At 41.9% G+C, this 16,085-nt stretch overlaps 1 protein-coding gene across 1 annotated transcript in view; it reads left to right on the forward strand.

The window, feature by feature from the left end:
- Positions 1 to 16,085, forward strand: part of mdy (diacylglycerol O-acyltransferase) — a 207,506-nt gene that overhangs the window by 84,465 nt on the left and 106,956 nt on the right. The window contains exon 5 of the mRNA XM_033477664.2: positions 5,607 to 5,715. Coding sequence (XP_033333555.1) covers positions 5,607 to 5,715 — 109 coding nt within the window. The remainder of the gene's footprint in view (positions 1 to 5,606; positions 5,716 to 16,085) is intronic.

Below are 16,085 nucleotides of genomic sequence, written 5' to 3' on the forward strand. Positions count from 1 at the left end.
GGTATTCTTTTGTCCCCCGTAATTGGGTCAAGCGCTTCGTAAATATTTGCTCCGGTGTACCGGCCGACGTCGGTTTAGTTGCGGACTGGACGAACGTCCTTTCATCCCCGTCACGCTGGCACAGAGGCCGACTGGTCGATCGTCCGCTCGCCCCGTGGAATTCGAAAGATCCACAATCCAAGGGCCGCGATCAGGCGAGCTCTCATGCGACGTCGATTACAGCTTAATGAAACGTGTATAACGAGATCGAAACACAGGCGCAAAATGAATGGGCCATGCATTCGATATCGTTTCTGTTTCACCTGCTGTTCGCCAGACAGCGGATCGCGGGCAGGCCGCTGCGTCCAGGCAGTCGGCGATTTTCCGTCCGCGCGTCGGGAAATCTGAACACGAGAGAGTTTTAGTTTTGACGTATGGGGTATGACATTTTGTCGCTGTTCCATGGCTCTTTGCACGGAAGGTTAGCAGCAAATGCCTGATTTTTCGGATCGCGACGACCTCGGCGAACAGTTTTTTTTCCGAATTCAAAGGGCTGCGACATCGTTGGAAAAAATCGTAGGGCGATGTTCATGGTCTCATTTTAATCGGCGAAGCTGTAGTTTTCAATGTTATTTTTCCTACCCGTTCCTTTTTTTTAGTTTTACTGTTGTTGAGATTTAGCATCGTTCAACCGCTAGCAGTCGCACTTCGTTTGACAATGTCGGGTTTTTCAAAACATGCAACTTTGCTGGTCTCTGGGAAGCACAGTGAATTTTTGTCGGAAATGAAATTTACACGGACTCCTAGCAGAAGGTTTCTTCTTTTCAACGAGCACGAAAACATCATCCTACGATTTTTTGGTGGCGTTTTATGGTCCTTTGAATGAAGAGTGCACTCTGGAAGCCCGAAAATCGAGAAAAAAATAAACGGTATTGGACGATCTTCAAACGGCTGTAACTTCGTTGAAAATTGAAGTATCGCAGTCGTTCTGTGTTCATTTTAAGGGGCTGAATATGCTCTTTGAAAATGTTTCGGATATTTTGATTCACCATCGCAGTGCTGACAGTGGTGGTACGTTTTATAAAAAAGTTCAATTTTCGCCAAAAATCTAACTATCCGGACCACTGAATGATGCAAAAAATTTTTTTCGAGAATGAAATCACAGTGATTTTGTAGCGTGAAGTTTCCTCTTTCTAACGAGCCCAAACACATCATCCTACGATTTATTGGTATCATTTTCTGAACCTCTATGCCGTAGCAGTGTGATTTGGAAACTTCCGGGGATAAAATAAAATCAAGATAAAAATTAAACAAAAATGGACGAATTTCGACGCGCTGTAACTTCGTTGCAAATGATTGTATCGCAATGATTTGGGGCTCCTTCTAAAGATTGAAGTCTCTACTTTGTATTCGCGTTGGTTATCTTAGTTTAGAGTCACAGCTGATGTTCCGAGAAGTATTTACTATCGAGAAGTATTTTTAATCTAGAAATATATTATAATCCGCGATAAAACTAGTATTTTTCGGCGTGCGAGGGAAAGCTGGCAATTCACGAATCTCTGTGTGCGATTAAAGCCTCTGGTGATTGAACGATCGATCATTTGAATAAACCGTGAAATGTTTAGAGTTCGCATAATTAAAACAGAAATCGTTATGATACAGATAGATGTGTACTCGATATCGTTAAGTAAACTGAGTGTCGGTTTGCATGAATATTCCATTGATCGGGAATTACGGTGGGGCCGGAGTACTCTCTTATATAGAAATTGCGAGTCGCGGGTTCGCGTAAACGGCAACGATCAAATGAAGCGAGTGCACGTTCGTTGCCAACGTAACTTTGGGATTAATGCAGCCGGTCACACGAGCGGCGTCTGTCGAATTGTACGACGTTATACGTCTGTAACGAGCTCTATACGCTACAATGGACTCACCGTGGTTCCAGGGAACGTTGTTGCAGCTTATGGGCCAATATGAATTCAGTCGCAGAGAGTGCACTTTAACTATGGCCGTATATTAGCTATGGACGTGTTTACATGCCCGTCGCATGATCTACTGTGAGCACTGGCCGACATGTGTACATGGATTTTGAATTAGATACCGAGTGCCACTTTAACTAGATAAAATGCATAAATTTCCGAGCCGTTTTACGGGAAAATAGGCTGCGATAATATTATGCAACAGCCGTGAATTTTCAGCGAAATACTTCGTTAATTTATCGTCAAATACGTTCGCGTTTGGGGATAAGACCCGGCGAAATATTTTGCTAATCGATGTGTTCGAAATATATTTATTGCTCCGAGAAAATGTTTGCAATTTTTGACAGAGACAAATGGCACTCTTAATATTGTGATTTAAAAAAAGTACACAGTGTTCTATGCGTTTTTATTACATTTTCCTACTTTATGAGCGAAAATTGATTATAAACTGGTTAATAATAAATAACTAGAGAAAACTTTGACTATATTTCTTGTTTTACGCGAACGTCGGTATCGGAAAAGAGAGAACCGCTTTGCATAATTAATTATTTACATAATTAATTAATTATTACATTTTAGAAAAAGTTACGCACAGTTTTAAATAACAAAACGTACTAAAAAATGAGTAATGATTATAAGAAATATCAAGTCATTTTGAACTCTTTTGTGAACCACTGTTGTGTAATAATTGCTACGATATTGCCACGATGTCATCCTAATTTCTCGAAAGAACAATAACACGGCTCGCGTCTTGCGCATCCCTCTGTGTATTATGAAGAGTAAATATTGATATTAATGAAACAATATTATACCTGATGGTACGTGGAACGCGATAATATTGACGTTTAGTAAACTTGTCCTCGAAATCTCTCAAGTGCGAGGCGGACGAAGAGGCGGTTCTCGCGACGCCGGTGTGGCAACCGGCTGCATTAGCCGATAAACTGCCGGCTTCTTTCCGTACTTTGTGCATCAATTTCAGCCGCTGCTCGTAATTCAACGGGAATGAAAAGAACACCGCCGCGGAGAGAGAGAACGCGCGAAAATATGAAAGCATCCAGCGATCCGGATTTTTTCGCGGCACGCGAAAGGACAACGCGGCGAAACTACGTTCATCGAAAGCCAAGTTTGTTGCAGTTGACACAGATGCGAGCGCCGCAGAAGCCTTTGCTCGATCCTCGACGCGCAATTTCCCAGGGTCCTCGTCCGCGCTTTGAGAATTTCGTGGCCGCGTAAATACTGAATGTGTAATGAACAGCTCTGCCCTCCCCTCCGCACCCTGTCGCTGAACCGCCCGTTCTTTCCACTGTTCAACATTCCGACCGCGGACAAACGTTAAACAAAGCAAGCGCTAAGACCCGCGCCTCGGCGGAAAATATAACGCGGCGCCGCGCCGCCGCGCTCCGTGCCGCAGCATATTTTATATCAAATGAAAATGTTTCTACGGGTTTGTTTCCTCGGCGTATCGCGTGTTTCCATCGCTGAATCGCGCCGGGACACGCGACGCTTTATTAAACCCGCTGAACGCCGTGTTTAAATAATTAACATCGTGCCTCGCGTATTATATTTTTATCGAATTTCGCACGCCGCGCCCGGATATCGCGGTATCGCCGCGCGTCCGTTTTATCCCGCGCCGGCTGTGATTCATAATGATAAAATAATGCACACGCAGTCTGTTCATAGTCTGCCCGCGACGATACCATCGGCGCACACAGCGTTTCTGCATGGCAAAACAGGCCGGAAATGAAATCTGTTTATGCGAGACGTTGAAGAATACGCGACGCGTCTTGCGCTGCCATTGCGATGCTCATGCAAATGCAGGGTTAAACAATGTTGAGCGCTCGGACATGCATCATTCCCTTTCGTTCCCTTTTCTACGACATTTTTTTTCCCCGTGGAAAATGTTCATCGACTTTTCAGGTAAACGATTAGTTTCGGCCGCGCTTTTGTTCAGCAATTCATTGGAAATTCATCTCGGACAATGATGCATTCGAATCTTCGAAACATTCCAATTACCGGATTTGATTTATTTAAGCTTCGCGCACGATTTGTATTATAACGTAAGCTTGAATAAAGAAGTTTAATTGAAAATGTTATATATGAATATTTGTCTAAGGTGAGAAACTGTGAGAAAAGAAATCAGAAAACAATCACGTTGACTGTGTTTTTAAATTCCAGTGCTAATTCAATTCCATGCTTGCGATTATTATTTTAGCGGCGATGGAAAGAGTAAATTTCGTAAAAAAATAATATTTTTCTAAGATGTGAAATTGTAAAAGAAGAAATCAGAAATCAGTCACGTTGACTGTGATTGGTAGTTCTAGTGTTAATTCAATTCCATGCTTGCGATTATTATTTTAGCGGCGATGGAAAGAGTAAATTTCGTAAAAAAATAATATTTTTCTAAGATGTGAAATTGTAAAAGAAGAAATCAGAAATCAGTCACGTTGACTGTGATTGGTAGTTCTAGTGTTAATTCAATTCCATGCTTGCGATTATTATTTAAGCGGCGATAGAAAGAGTAAATTTCGTAAAAAAAAGAACATTTTTCTAAGATATGAAATTGCAAAAGAAGACATCAGTCACGTTGACTATGTATGGTAGTTATAATCTTAATTCAATTCCGTGTTCGCGATTATTATTTAAGCGGCGATAGAAAGAGTAAACTTCGTAAAAATATCTTCGCTTATATGATGTGCAGCTATTTGGTTCGTTTGACCTTGTTTGAAGCGATCAAATGTTTTAAACTTCGTTAAATGATACAACGTTGTTGTTTCTTTTTCGACTTATTTCTTGACGTAAAATCAGCCACTGTATAATCCGCAGTTGTTCAAGTTGTTTGATCATGTTTGAAGCGATCGAATGTTTTAAACCTCGTCAAATGATACAACGTTGTTGTTTTCTTCTCGGCTTATTTTTTAATGTAAAATCAGCCACTGCATAATCGGCAGCTGTTCAAGTCGTTTGATCATGTTTGAAGCGATCGAACGTTTTAAACCTCGTCAAATGATACAACGTTATTGTTTTCTTCTCGACTTATTTTTTGACGTAAAAAATCAGCCACTGTATAATCCGCTGTTCAAGTCGTTTTACCACGTTTGAACTAATTTGAATGACCGCTAGTTTTTACCGTAACACCCAAAAATTTCGAACGATTAACCGATTCGAACACCAGTTTCCCAAAAGTATTTCTTCCCCTCGAAATCAGCTGTAACCGAAGCAAAAACACCGATCGCCTGTTTGTAAGCGAATTGCTAGATAAATCATCTGTTAATTCGTCCGTGGCACTAGCGCGCGGCTCGCGATATTTAAATAACGAACCACGGCAACAAGAGAGCGCGCTCCGTTTTGTATTGAATTTCGCAACAGACGCAGCCGGATACACGGGGCCTTCGCATGGATAATAAACGAGTTTCGGTAGTTCCACCGGCTGGATTTCAGCCTTCGTATTTTGAGAAGCTCTCCGGGTTCTCCGGTCGCCACTCCCCCGCCCCTCTCGCATTCGAATCATGGAGAGAAAGGGGCTGGAAAGGGGGTCGAAAAGCGCGGAGCATTCCGCTCTCTTCCCCTCTTTCTCTGTCCCGTTCGCGTTCCCAGCCGGTCTCTGCAAGCAACTTCCGCTCGTAACTTGTACCTCTCTATTTTGTGCCGCAGGATATCATAGCTCACGGGCCAGGAATGGTGTTCCACGTCGTAAACCTCATCGTGATGGTACTGATGCCGATGGTGGTCATCCACGTGAAGGATTCCGGATTCAGCCTGAGTAAGCGCCATTTTACGTATCATTTCATCCCCCGCGGTTCCCGTGCGGGGGGCGCGATACAGCCACCAAGGCTGAGCGAACCATCCCCGAATGAAATATCGGGAATGGCAAACAATGCCCGGGTAATGTCTCTCCTATGGTGCACCCGCACAGCTTGCACTTCGGACCATGAACCGCTGCCCGCGACCCCAGTCTTCAACCGAGATCAGTCGCGACCGATCGTTCCGCCGATGAGATACTTCCGGCTGTGGCCTCCCGCGATCTCGGTTTTGTGGCGCGAGAGGAAATTTCGAATTCGATTTGCCGCAATGCTCCCGGTAAGAGGCATTTCTTATGGCACGGTTTTCAAGGAGAGCCGCACCGGTGCTCGCACCCGGCTATCCTACAGTTTCACGATGGCTTGTAGTACGTTGTTACGTTCGAAATGCCCGATTTTATCGAGATTCACGAGTTTCTTCTTTCGGGTAAACTTTTACTAAACGGCTCTCTTAGAAATGTTTCTATTTTGGTGCAGTGTTTTAAAGATCAATAGGTCGTTGATGGATTACTTATTGTGTGTGGAATAGTTGTTTAGTAATATACGCGCTACCTGCGGCGAATATTACAATGATACTCGTTCGAAATCAGAATAAATATTTTATTGTTACTTTTATAAAGTAACATAGAACAGTTGCTTTTAATGCTTCGCGAATCTAGGATCGAATCTTTGTAAATAAATGATATCATTGAAAATTGCTATATTATTTTTGAAAAGAATTTTTGCATTGGTTTTATCGGTTTTTAATAAATTAACGTTATAGTCGTTAAATGCAATATCTTTATCTTGGAGTGAAAATAGCTTCGAGCGCATACTATTGACATTAGAAATATTAAATAGATTAGAATGGTTTTGACTGCGTTTACTTTTCTAGATATATCTCCACGAGACCTAGTTTTCAGTTTGCGAATAGAATAGGGTCATCGTTCTGGGGAGATGTGGGTAAGCAGAGTATAGTTAGGCAGAATTTGCGTGGACGGCAATGTGTTAAAGCACCATCGATCTTAATTACCGCGGGGAAGGATATAAAAGACATTTGCGCAAACTTCCAGCGAAAGTTTTATACGTGAGACCTCTTTCGGAAGACAAGGGATCAGAAGGACATTAGGGAACACTGAAAGATGCTGAGGGTCCTGGCAAATTCCTCAGGATCCCCTGGATACCTTATAATATTCCGTAGGAAGAATATCGATTATCTTCCATGTCCTGTTACTGGTTTTTTTTCTACTAAAAATATAGAATCGAAAATGTGGAATCGAAGATATGGATTTAAAAATATCGAATCAAAAATATAATATAAAAGATATAGAATCAAGAATAGAATTCGAAGATATAGAATCGAAGAAATAGAATCAAAGGTATAGAATCAAAGAAATAGAATCAAAGGTATAGAATCACAGATATAGAATTAACAAAATAGTATGAAAAATACAGAATCCAAAATGTGGAATTAAAAATATAGAAGCAAAGATATAGAATTAAAAATATAGAATTAAAAAATAGAATAAAAAATATACAATCAGAAATGTAGAATTAAATATATAGAATCCAAGATGGATAATTAAAAATATAGAAGCAAAGATATAGGACTAAAAATATAGAATAAAGAAATCTTATATATATAATATAAGAATAAAAAAATCTTATATATATAATATAAGAATAAAGAAATCTTATATATATAATATAAGAATAAAGAAATATAGAATAAAAATACAGAATCAAAAATATGGAATCAGAAATGTAGAGTTAAATATATAGAATCCAAGATCGATAATTAAAAATATAGAAGCAAAGATATAGAACAAAAAATACAGAATCAGAAATGTGGAATTAAAAATACTGAACCCAAAATGTGAAATTAAGAATATAGAATCAAAAAAATAGAATAAAAAATGTGGAATCAGAAATGTAGAATTAAAAATATCGAACTAAAAATATAAAGTAAAATACTATGGCAATGGAATGATACGTACAGACGGAAAAATATAAAATAGGATACTATGACAATAAAATGTTACATATAGTATCGAAAGTGCAGAATGGTATGACGATGTAATGGCACGTGTGGAATGGTTTTACAAGAACAGTTTAATCCCCACGGAGTGCTTCTACTAGGTCCTTTCTTGCCTATTGTTTTTGGTCTGCAACCTGGAAATAGCAGGACATACGGATCGCCGGAGATGTTTTAATTCGAAATCCTTTAATTAGAAAGGCGCCGTCCTCGGGATCCTCGGATGTGCTTACTCTTTAATTGCTTTTCTCCGATCGTTCCCGGCGCACCTCGTGCGCGCTCTCGCCGCGCCGATCCCGAAAGACGCTTCAATAAAATCGCTCTTAATTGGGATTCGCGAGCCGCTTCAGATGAACTAAATCCGCGAGAAACTTTTTTCCCTTCTCGCCCAGTTTAATTGGTTGTTTGGGCCGCTCCAGCTACAGGTGGAGTGCGCGTATTTTATCAATTGGAACGTAAACAGCCGACAATGTATTTTTATCCTTCCCTCGATTTTCCTACGGGAAACTTGGGCGGGAAATATCGAAGCTAACTGCCTCGAAAAAGGTGCATCGTTACATTGATACTAAATCTACCCATGATCGAATGACCCGATTCTCATTTTACAATTATAAAAGTTATAAAAACACTTTCATGGGAACGGATCTAAATCATTTGGATAATGTAAATTTTATGAGGCAGTGCACGCGATTAATTTTATCGATCGGTACGTTTGATATTAATATTCTATACGTGACTAGTTAAATAGTTAATAGTTAAATCTTGACAACGAATTTTTATCACTTGACACTAAACCTACCGAGTACTAACGATGACACATAAGTGAATTAAAATCATAGCATAATTGACATTTTTGAAAATGTTGACTTATGTCTTGAAATATAATCTGCGAACGCCGAAGTGTTGAAAAGACAAGTGGAATAAATTGTGGAGTTACTATAAATTAATTTAACCCGAAATTATATCAACAATAAATTTGGTCGGTGAACGATATACGTGCTGATAAACAGTAATACAGTATTTATTTATACATCTTCCTATTTTGATTATAATGAGCCATTCGATTAAGAAATCGATTCCATCGTTTCCTACGAAAGATACTTCCTAATATCAAGAATCTTAAAATAAAACACGTGGAACGATAGGTTACACGGTTATATTGTTATCCCTTTAATCCCACGGTATGACGTATCATAAAGTTAGAAATCTGATAGCGACTAAACACGTGTCGGAACGAATGAATCATAAAATGGTCTCATCCCGCGCGGACGTCGCTATGCATTTATGGAGTAAAACGGCGATTGGAAGATAACGATTAAATTAAAAAAAAAAAAAAGAACATCTATTCTAAGCCTTTGTTGCCTATCGATTTGCAAGCTAGAAACACAATGGAGGTGCACCGCTCGCGGATCGGCCGATGAATCATGCAGCTGCACGCTACGCCGATGCACGCCGGCGTGCTAGCATCGAATCTCGCGGGTCACCGTGCATGTTGCATTTAAATAGAATTTTTGATAGGGCGTTACACCAATCGGCAGCCGGTAACGGGAATTAAACCAGCGTCGCGTGACAGCCGCGCGCAGAAACGACTAATCAAAATCACCTGAAAATTGATAATTTTCGCTAATGAGTGTGAATCAGCGGTATCTCGTTAATCAACGCGTATTGGCAATTCGGCCGGACAAACAGCGGCGCACACCCGCTGGAAAAGCTGCGGCAAACACCGCGGACGTAGGCCGCATCTGATCCTCCAACGGCGCGGCGGCAGGTTAATTAAAAAATTGAAAAAGCTAGCATTAGCCCCGCTCTAATGGCATTCCTAGGCGCAGAGAATTAAATAAACGGCATCGTGCCAGGGTTCCGATAATTAAACAGCTCGGTGGTCACTAGCCTCCACGGAGGAAACGGTTGACGCTCGAAATTTACGGAATGAAATAGATTCTCATTAGTCTTCCAACGGAAGACCTCTTCTCGAAATGTTTTCTTAATTTTTCTACCCTTCCTCTGATTGTTCTGCGGATTAAATGAGGGGTTTCTCTGGTCCTATGCGAATTGTATTATCCGCTGCCGGTGATAAAAATGCAAGAATTTCAGTTTTTGCAGACGTCGATTCGTTTACTGGCTGAGAAAACCTGCGCGAATTCTTTATTTGTTTGTTCATTAGATAGGATAGATCAAATAAGGCAATAATGCGATAAGATTTCGACAGCGAGACAATAAGATTTTACAAAATTACGTCGTCTATGTCAAGGTTATGTTAAGGTCATGTTAAGGTTATGACAAGGTTATATTAAGGTCATGTTAAGGTCATGTCAAGGTCATGTCAAGGTTATGTCAAGATGAACATATGAAATTTTTAAGATATGTCAAGGTTATTGATAATATTCTTCATATTTCTCTAACAAACATATCCCTTACGTCCTTTAACACGATTATTATTTATTAAATTAGCTTTGCGAATCATACGTTGGACTGTGTTCGGACACGGAATTATTTAAATTAAAATATCATTTACGTACTATGTTAATCTTCACTGTACACCTTGCTTAAAAATTTCATATGTTACACACAAGGTGTCATGCACACTAGAAAATTAAAACGGCCGTCACGGTTAAATTACTTACTATTTCTGGTCCGAAAAATTAGTAAATATTCTTCAGATGTTCTAAAGTAAAGGTGAACAGCGTTTTTCTTAAAAATATCACTGTTACGTAGTAAAAAGAAATCCGGAAAGTTCTCGCTTCGTGATTTGTTCAATACTTCGAACGCGACTCGAGTCCGTCCCCCGACCATCTGTCAAAGCCTCGTGCTGCGGGCTCTCGAACTTCGCGCCGTCACCTCTCATTGGTCAGTGTTTTCCGTTAATAACTCGTAAACAAAGCCGCAGATTGCATTTTCGCAAAGGAAAAAGTTGCTTCAAATGACCTTAGCTACCCCTCATTTTCGGCTATTAAAATAATTGTGGAACACCCTGTATATGTATCTTCATGAAATTCATAAATTTTAATATGAAATTAAATCTTGACCATTTTTCAATTAATAGAGAGAGCAGGTAGCCAGCAAAATTCGCGTACAAAATTGAGTTAGAATGTCTTATTTCAAGCAACGTACTGTATCTCAAATGCTCAAAGCGTTTCTTACTTGCTTGGTCGCTCGAAGACACGATTAAAATAAAAACCTAAAATGATGAACACGTTCGACAAGATGTTCTCGAATTTCACAAATTAAATTGCACTGTGTGCGAGGCTAAACGTTGACCATCTTAGAACGGATAAACAGAGCATCCACTTTCACCAGCCAGCAGAATTCGTGTAGAAATTCCGGCAGTGTGGCATCTCGTTTCAGACAAGATATTCTATCCGAAGCGTCCGAAACGTTCCAAAATCGTGCAAGAACGCGACGCGTAGGAATGCGAAGATCCCGTGGATCGATCGACAACGTGTCAACGTATTCAGTCCGGTAGACTGTAGCCGCGTCCCGGTTTCTCGCAATCGGATCGTGTCCGTCTTGTCGGCCGTCGTCGGACAAATCACCGAAGTTCAGAGATACGTCAACGGAGGAGGACCGGATCCCCCCCTCACGAGTTAGACGACGATTCGTACGCCAACTAGTCCGTATATCCGGCCGCGTGTACGCCTCTTAAAAGTTCTAAAGTCTCGCGCGAGTATGCCTGCAGCCTAAAAGTAGTCCGCGAAGTGGCTGCCCCGCGAGTGCAAAGGCACGCCCTCCTTTCCTTCTTTTCTTCGCTTTTTCCTCGCTCTTTCTTCGGCCTCGCTTCCCCTCCCCAGCCTCTCCAGCCCACCCTATCCGCGCGCGTTCTGTTCTGTTCTGAGCGAGATCCTCGACGCTGCAACACAGGGAACGACCCGCGTGTACGCGAAAGCGTGCACTCGAAAGCGTAGCTACTCGCCGAGCTTCTTCTCTCCTTCCTCTTTCTCCGTTTCTCTTTTTGTCCATGTCGGACCGCGTCGGAACTCGCCCCGCCGAGATTGCTATGCGTTGACGCGGAACGTCCCCCTCTAATTATCGACCAGCTGTTTTATTGGCGCTCCCTTTGAGCCGCGCGGAATTAAAGACGCCGATGGCTGCCACTTACGACCGCGGGCGTCCCGCTTTCAAGGCGGTGTAAATTTAATGAAACCCCGACGTCCATTTCTTCGAATCTCCGCCGAGTCGCGGGGATTTTTTCTCGAGCCCTGGGTTAATGGAACCAGTTACTGTGGGGCAGCCAATTAGATTTATTTTTATCGCATCGAGTCGTATCAAATTTTTTTTTTTCATTTAAATTCGATCGATCATTTATTTGTTAAAATGAAGCTTGTTCGAGACAAAAGTTCTGAAAATATCACAGGAATTGTTTGAATCTTTTGCTGTTGAATTCGCGACATTTTCTGTAAAGCTTACGGAAAAGCTTAAGAAAATACTGGACGAATGAAAAGCAACAATTGTACTGGTGAAACGTATCGAGGTTATAGAAAAACAGAGCAGTGATATTTTATTTAAATCTTTGTTTTTAGTTTCAGTTTCAGTAGTTTATTTACTGTGCACAGTAGCTGAACCTATTTTTCGCTCGATGCGTCTACATAACCTCGAATCTCAAGTTATTTCTGTTATATTTTTAAAGAGGAGAAATGTAAACATATGAAATTTTGTTAAAGCAGTGATCTGTGATGTGAACATTTAAAAATGACTTGTTATTATGTTAAATTTCTTTAATTAAATATAAAATTTATTAAAGAGTATATTAAGTATTCAATTTTTTTTTTTTTTTTTTATTGTGCAGGATTATTGAGGCTCAGTATTCAGGGAGGGAGCATAGTAATTGAAGCACAGTATTCAGGGAGGGAGCACAGTAACTGATTTTTGTAGATAATAGGCACAAAGTAATTGACTCCGAAACATCTCTTCTTTTTTCTTCTAATATTCAATGAAAATTTGATATTTGTTTCATGGGAAAATTTAGCGTTAAAATTTACCTTCAAGTTCTTAAGAAATGTCATTTAAATTGCTAAAATTGTATTGAGTAGCGAAAACTCCCGAAGGCTGTAAACTCGAGCTGAAAAATCATTTTCAACTGGCACTGTAAAAAATTCTATAAAAATCTTGCTGTAGCAATGAAACTGAAGAACTATGAATTTACATCGGCTAGAATTGTTCAATTTGATCGCTGAAATTCCGAGTATCCCCATTTGATTCTAGGATCGCTGTCAATGTATCAGGTTACTTTTCAAACGAAGGCATTTTTTTTCACTTTTACAACACCGCTTTTCACTCGAGAGCGATTCTATTTTCCGCCAATGGTGTTCATTCGTTCGAATGCTCCGATCGTGGCCGCGCGAACACGAAATTGCTAAAACGTTTCTAACATTTGCCAGCATTCGACGAACGGCATTTTACGCGTCGACAACTTCGGATTTCGACACCCGGTAGAGACATGACATCGAGCTATCGACGCGGCGCTCTCACTTTCGCCCTCGCCTCGTCTCCCACGTACCTCTCGTCTTTGTTTCTTTCGTTTTCCCCGCGGCATTCGCATAGCCGGCAGCCGCAAACGCAATAAAAGGCGTCGAGTGTTTACTCGTGCCGTTAAGTGGCACTCGGTATCATATTGTCGCAGGACAAGCATTCTCGTTTTCGGGACGCGATTGGAACGCGCGGCCGCGTCAGGGCTCAGTCTGTGGAATTTTTACCGGATTTTCTTCTCGAGGGTTGAACGATTGCGGAAAAATTGAAAAATCGAAAACAAAAACAGGCGAAGTTAATGCGCGATATGCGCAAAATGAAACGGATACGCGTTTCCGTCGGGTTTAATTAGGGTAACTGGCGGCCGTGCACGTCCTAGTCGTCGCGACGCACGGTGTTCGATTCTATAGCGGACTTTTTGTAAATTAATAACTCGTAAAGAATTTATTTTCTAATGCCTTTTTAACAGTACGACTGTCACGCCGACCACCTCGAAAATTTCATAAAATCAAAGCATTTCAATGAATTTAATTCGAATTTAATCAATACGTTAATATTCATACGTTTTAATAAAAATTGCTCAGTAATCTCGTGTTAACAGATTGCAATAAAAAATGATTAATTTCGAACAAATTCGAGGAAATGAAACCCATCTTAAAACTACGTTTATTGTACCCAGAAGTAGTATACACAAAATCAGGGAGGCACTTTCTCTTAGAAGTCGCTTCAAAGTTAAGAACATTTGATATGAAAAATCATAAGAATAAGATAACGTCTGCGTAAAATTCAGCTACTTATTTCGAAGGTACTATTTTACTGAATTCGACGTACAAAAACCAGATCATGGAGACAAATATTTTGCCAACGGCACAAGACCGAATTCTCGCGTTAAACTTCAAGTTTCAATCTCAGCAACAAATTGATGCGCTCCGCAGAGACTGCGAACGGTATCGAAAGCTAAATGTCGCTGATAATTTTTCGATCTTGCGCTTCGAATTTTCAGTTTTTGTGCCGTGGTTCATACACTGCGCGGCGACGCGACGCTCTGAATGTTTCGTTATCGGCGGTGCAGAAGCGATCTTCGCGCGGATGATCGCGTTTGTCCGGCGCGTATCGGCACCCGTGTTGTTTTTAATGCGACAACGGCAGGCACGCGACTTAATTGTGATGGATTGTTTGCGGCAGACATTGGGCCACCGCGCCCGGGGGACTGAATGTTAACGAATTCCGATGCGGGGCCGGTGCGCGGCGCTTCCTCGCCGAGAAATCAATGAATTCCGTAACAGGATAAACAGAATATTACCGGATATTACAAGTCCATTGTTCGCGATTCACCGGCGACGCACAGTTTTACGGAACGGAGCCGAGCGTTGCGTAGACTCGATACGATTGTTAAAACGGTGACACGGCTTTTTATTGAATCGACGCTCCGCGGTCCGACATCGCGATAGTTTCGCGAACGCGATCGTGTCAAATTTAATTAAAGAACGGGCGCGAAGAAACGAGCGTGGATTTCCTCGAAGACAAGGTTTTCCGGGGAATTGTTTCTGCCGAAAGAGCATAAATAAGCCGCCGGGTTTTACGATCAAGGTGTCGCGGTTTAAACTTTGAAGTAGCCATTCCCGACCGTAGACTTTTCCGTTATATTCACTTCCTAAGAAGATGCAATTTCTTTAATGCATTTTCTTGCCTCCGCTGCGCGGCATCCGTCTCGCGGACCTTAAAACCGGAATCCAAAGTTTTTCTGTGGATAACTTATATCGTTTTGCCTGGCAGGCCTCGGAGAAGATTATTCTCGCACGGGAGGAGGCGTTTGTACATCGAGAATGCAGTTTAATTCAATCGCTTGTGAATCGATGCAGGAAATCGCCGCGCAAAGGTCAACGTTGAACAGATCAGACAACGAAATCGACGCGTGCTGCTTTCGAAGAACAAGACCGAGCGTTGTTCAGACGATTTGCTAATAACGTGTATCACGATCGAGCAGCGTATTCGATCGTTCTCTACGAAAGAGTCTCCACAGTTTCAGCAATTTCGAACAAGAAACGCGAAGCCGGTGGTTACGTCGGTCTGGCCAGTGTGAAGCACAAAGGTGGCGTGTACGTGTTCATTACGGCAAGGCGAAATAAAGGGGCGAACAATGCAGCCTAAATGGTTCCATTTGCGGGGAAATTTTTTCGAAATGCTTGCACAGGCTGCTGGCGGGGCCGGCGATATTCCGGCGCGTTGATTAAAACGAAATGGCCGGGGCCCGCGTCTATCACATCGGCGCGGTAAAATCTACACGCGTAGAAAGTTTCATTAAAATCAGTGTGTAGAATCTACAACGGCGGCCGCGTTAGTTCCGTCGGAAACCGCGACATTACGTTCCCGTTCTCGCCGACCCAATAAAATAATAGAAACACCGGGAACAGTGAAATACTGGCTCGCGTAGCCGCGCCGCCGCGCAGGCTCTTCCATTTCTTCATTCCCCGCTCCACAAATTTACAAGGTTTTCCCTCGGTTGTTTGCATAGATTAAGCCGAGCCGGTTCGCCCCTTCCCGCGAGATTGTTTTCCAGAGCGAGCGGAAGGACTGGCTTCCTCTCAATTTCCCTATCGCTGCCTTCGCGAAGTGCGCCCTACCTTATTCATACTCAATATCCATAGCACCCTGCCCCCGCCCCTCCCTCGCGCTCGGTACATTCCTCAAACATATGAAAACTACGAGGCCGGCACGGCGACGTCGGAAACGTGTCGGATAACAAGGAAAAGAGACCGCGACGTTTTATTCCCGGCACGATCCTGAAATATGTCGCGGGAAAAAGGGAAAAGGGCCTGGCCCGGGGAAGGCAGTGCGGCGACGGCGGCGGCGGCT

This window comes from Megalopta genalis, chromosome 4 (genome assembly GCF_051020955.1).
Source record: "Megalopta genalis isolate 19385.01 chromosome 4, iyMegGena1_principal, whole genome shotgun sequence".
Lineage (NCBI taxonomy): Eukaryota > Metazoa > Arthropoda > Insecta > Hymenoptera > Halictidae > Megalopta > Megalopta genalis.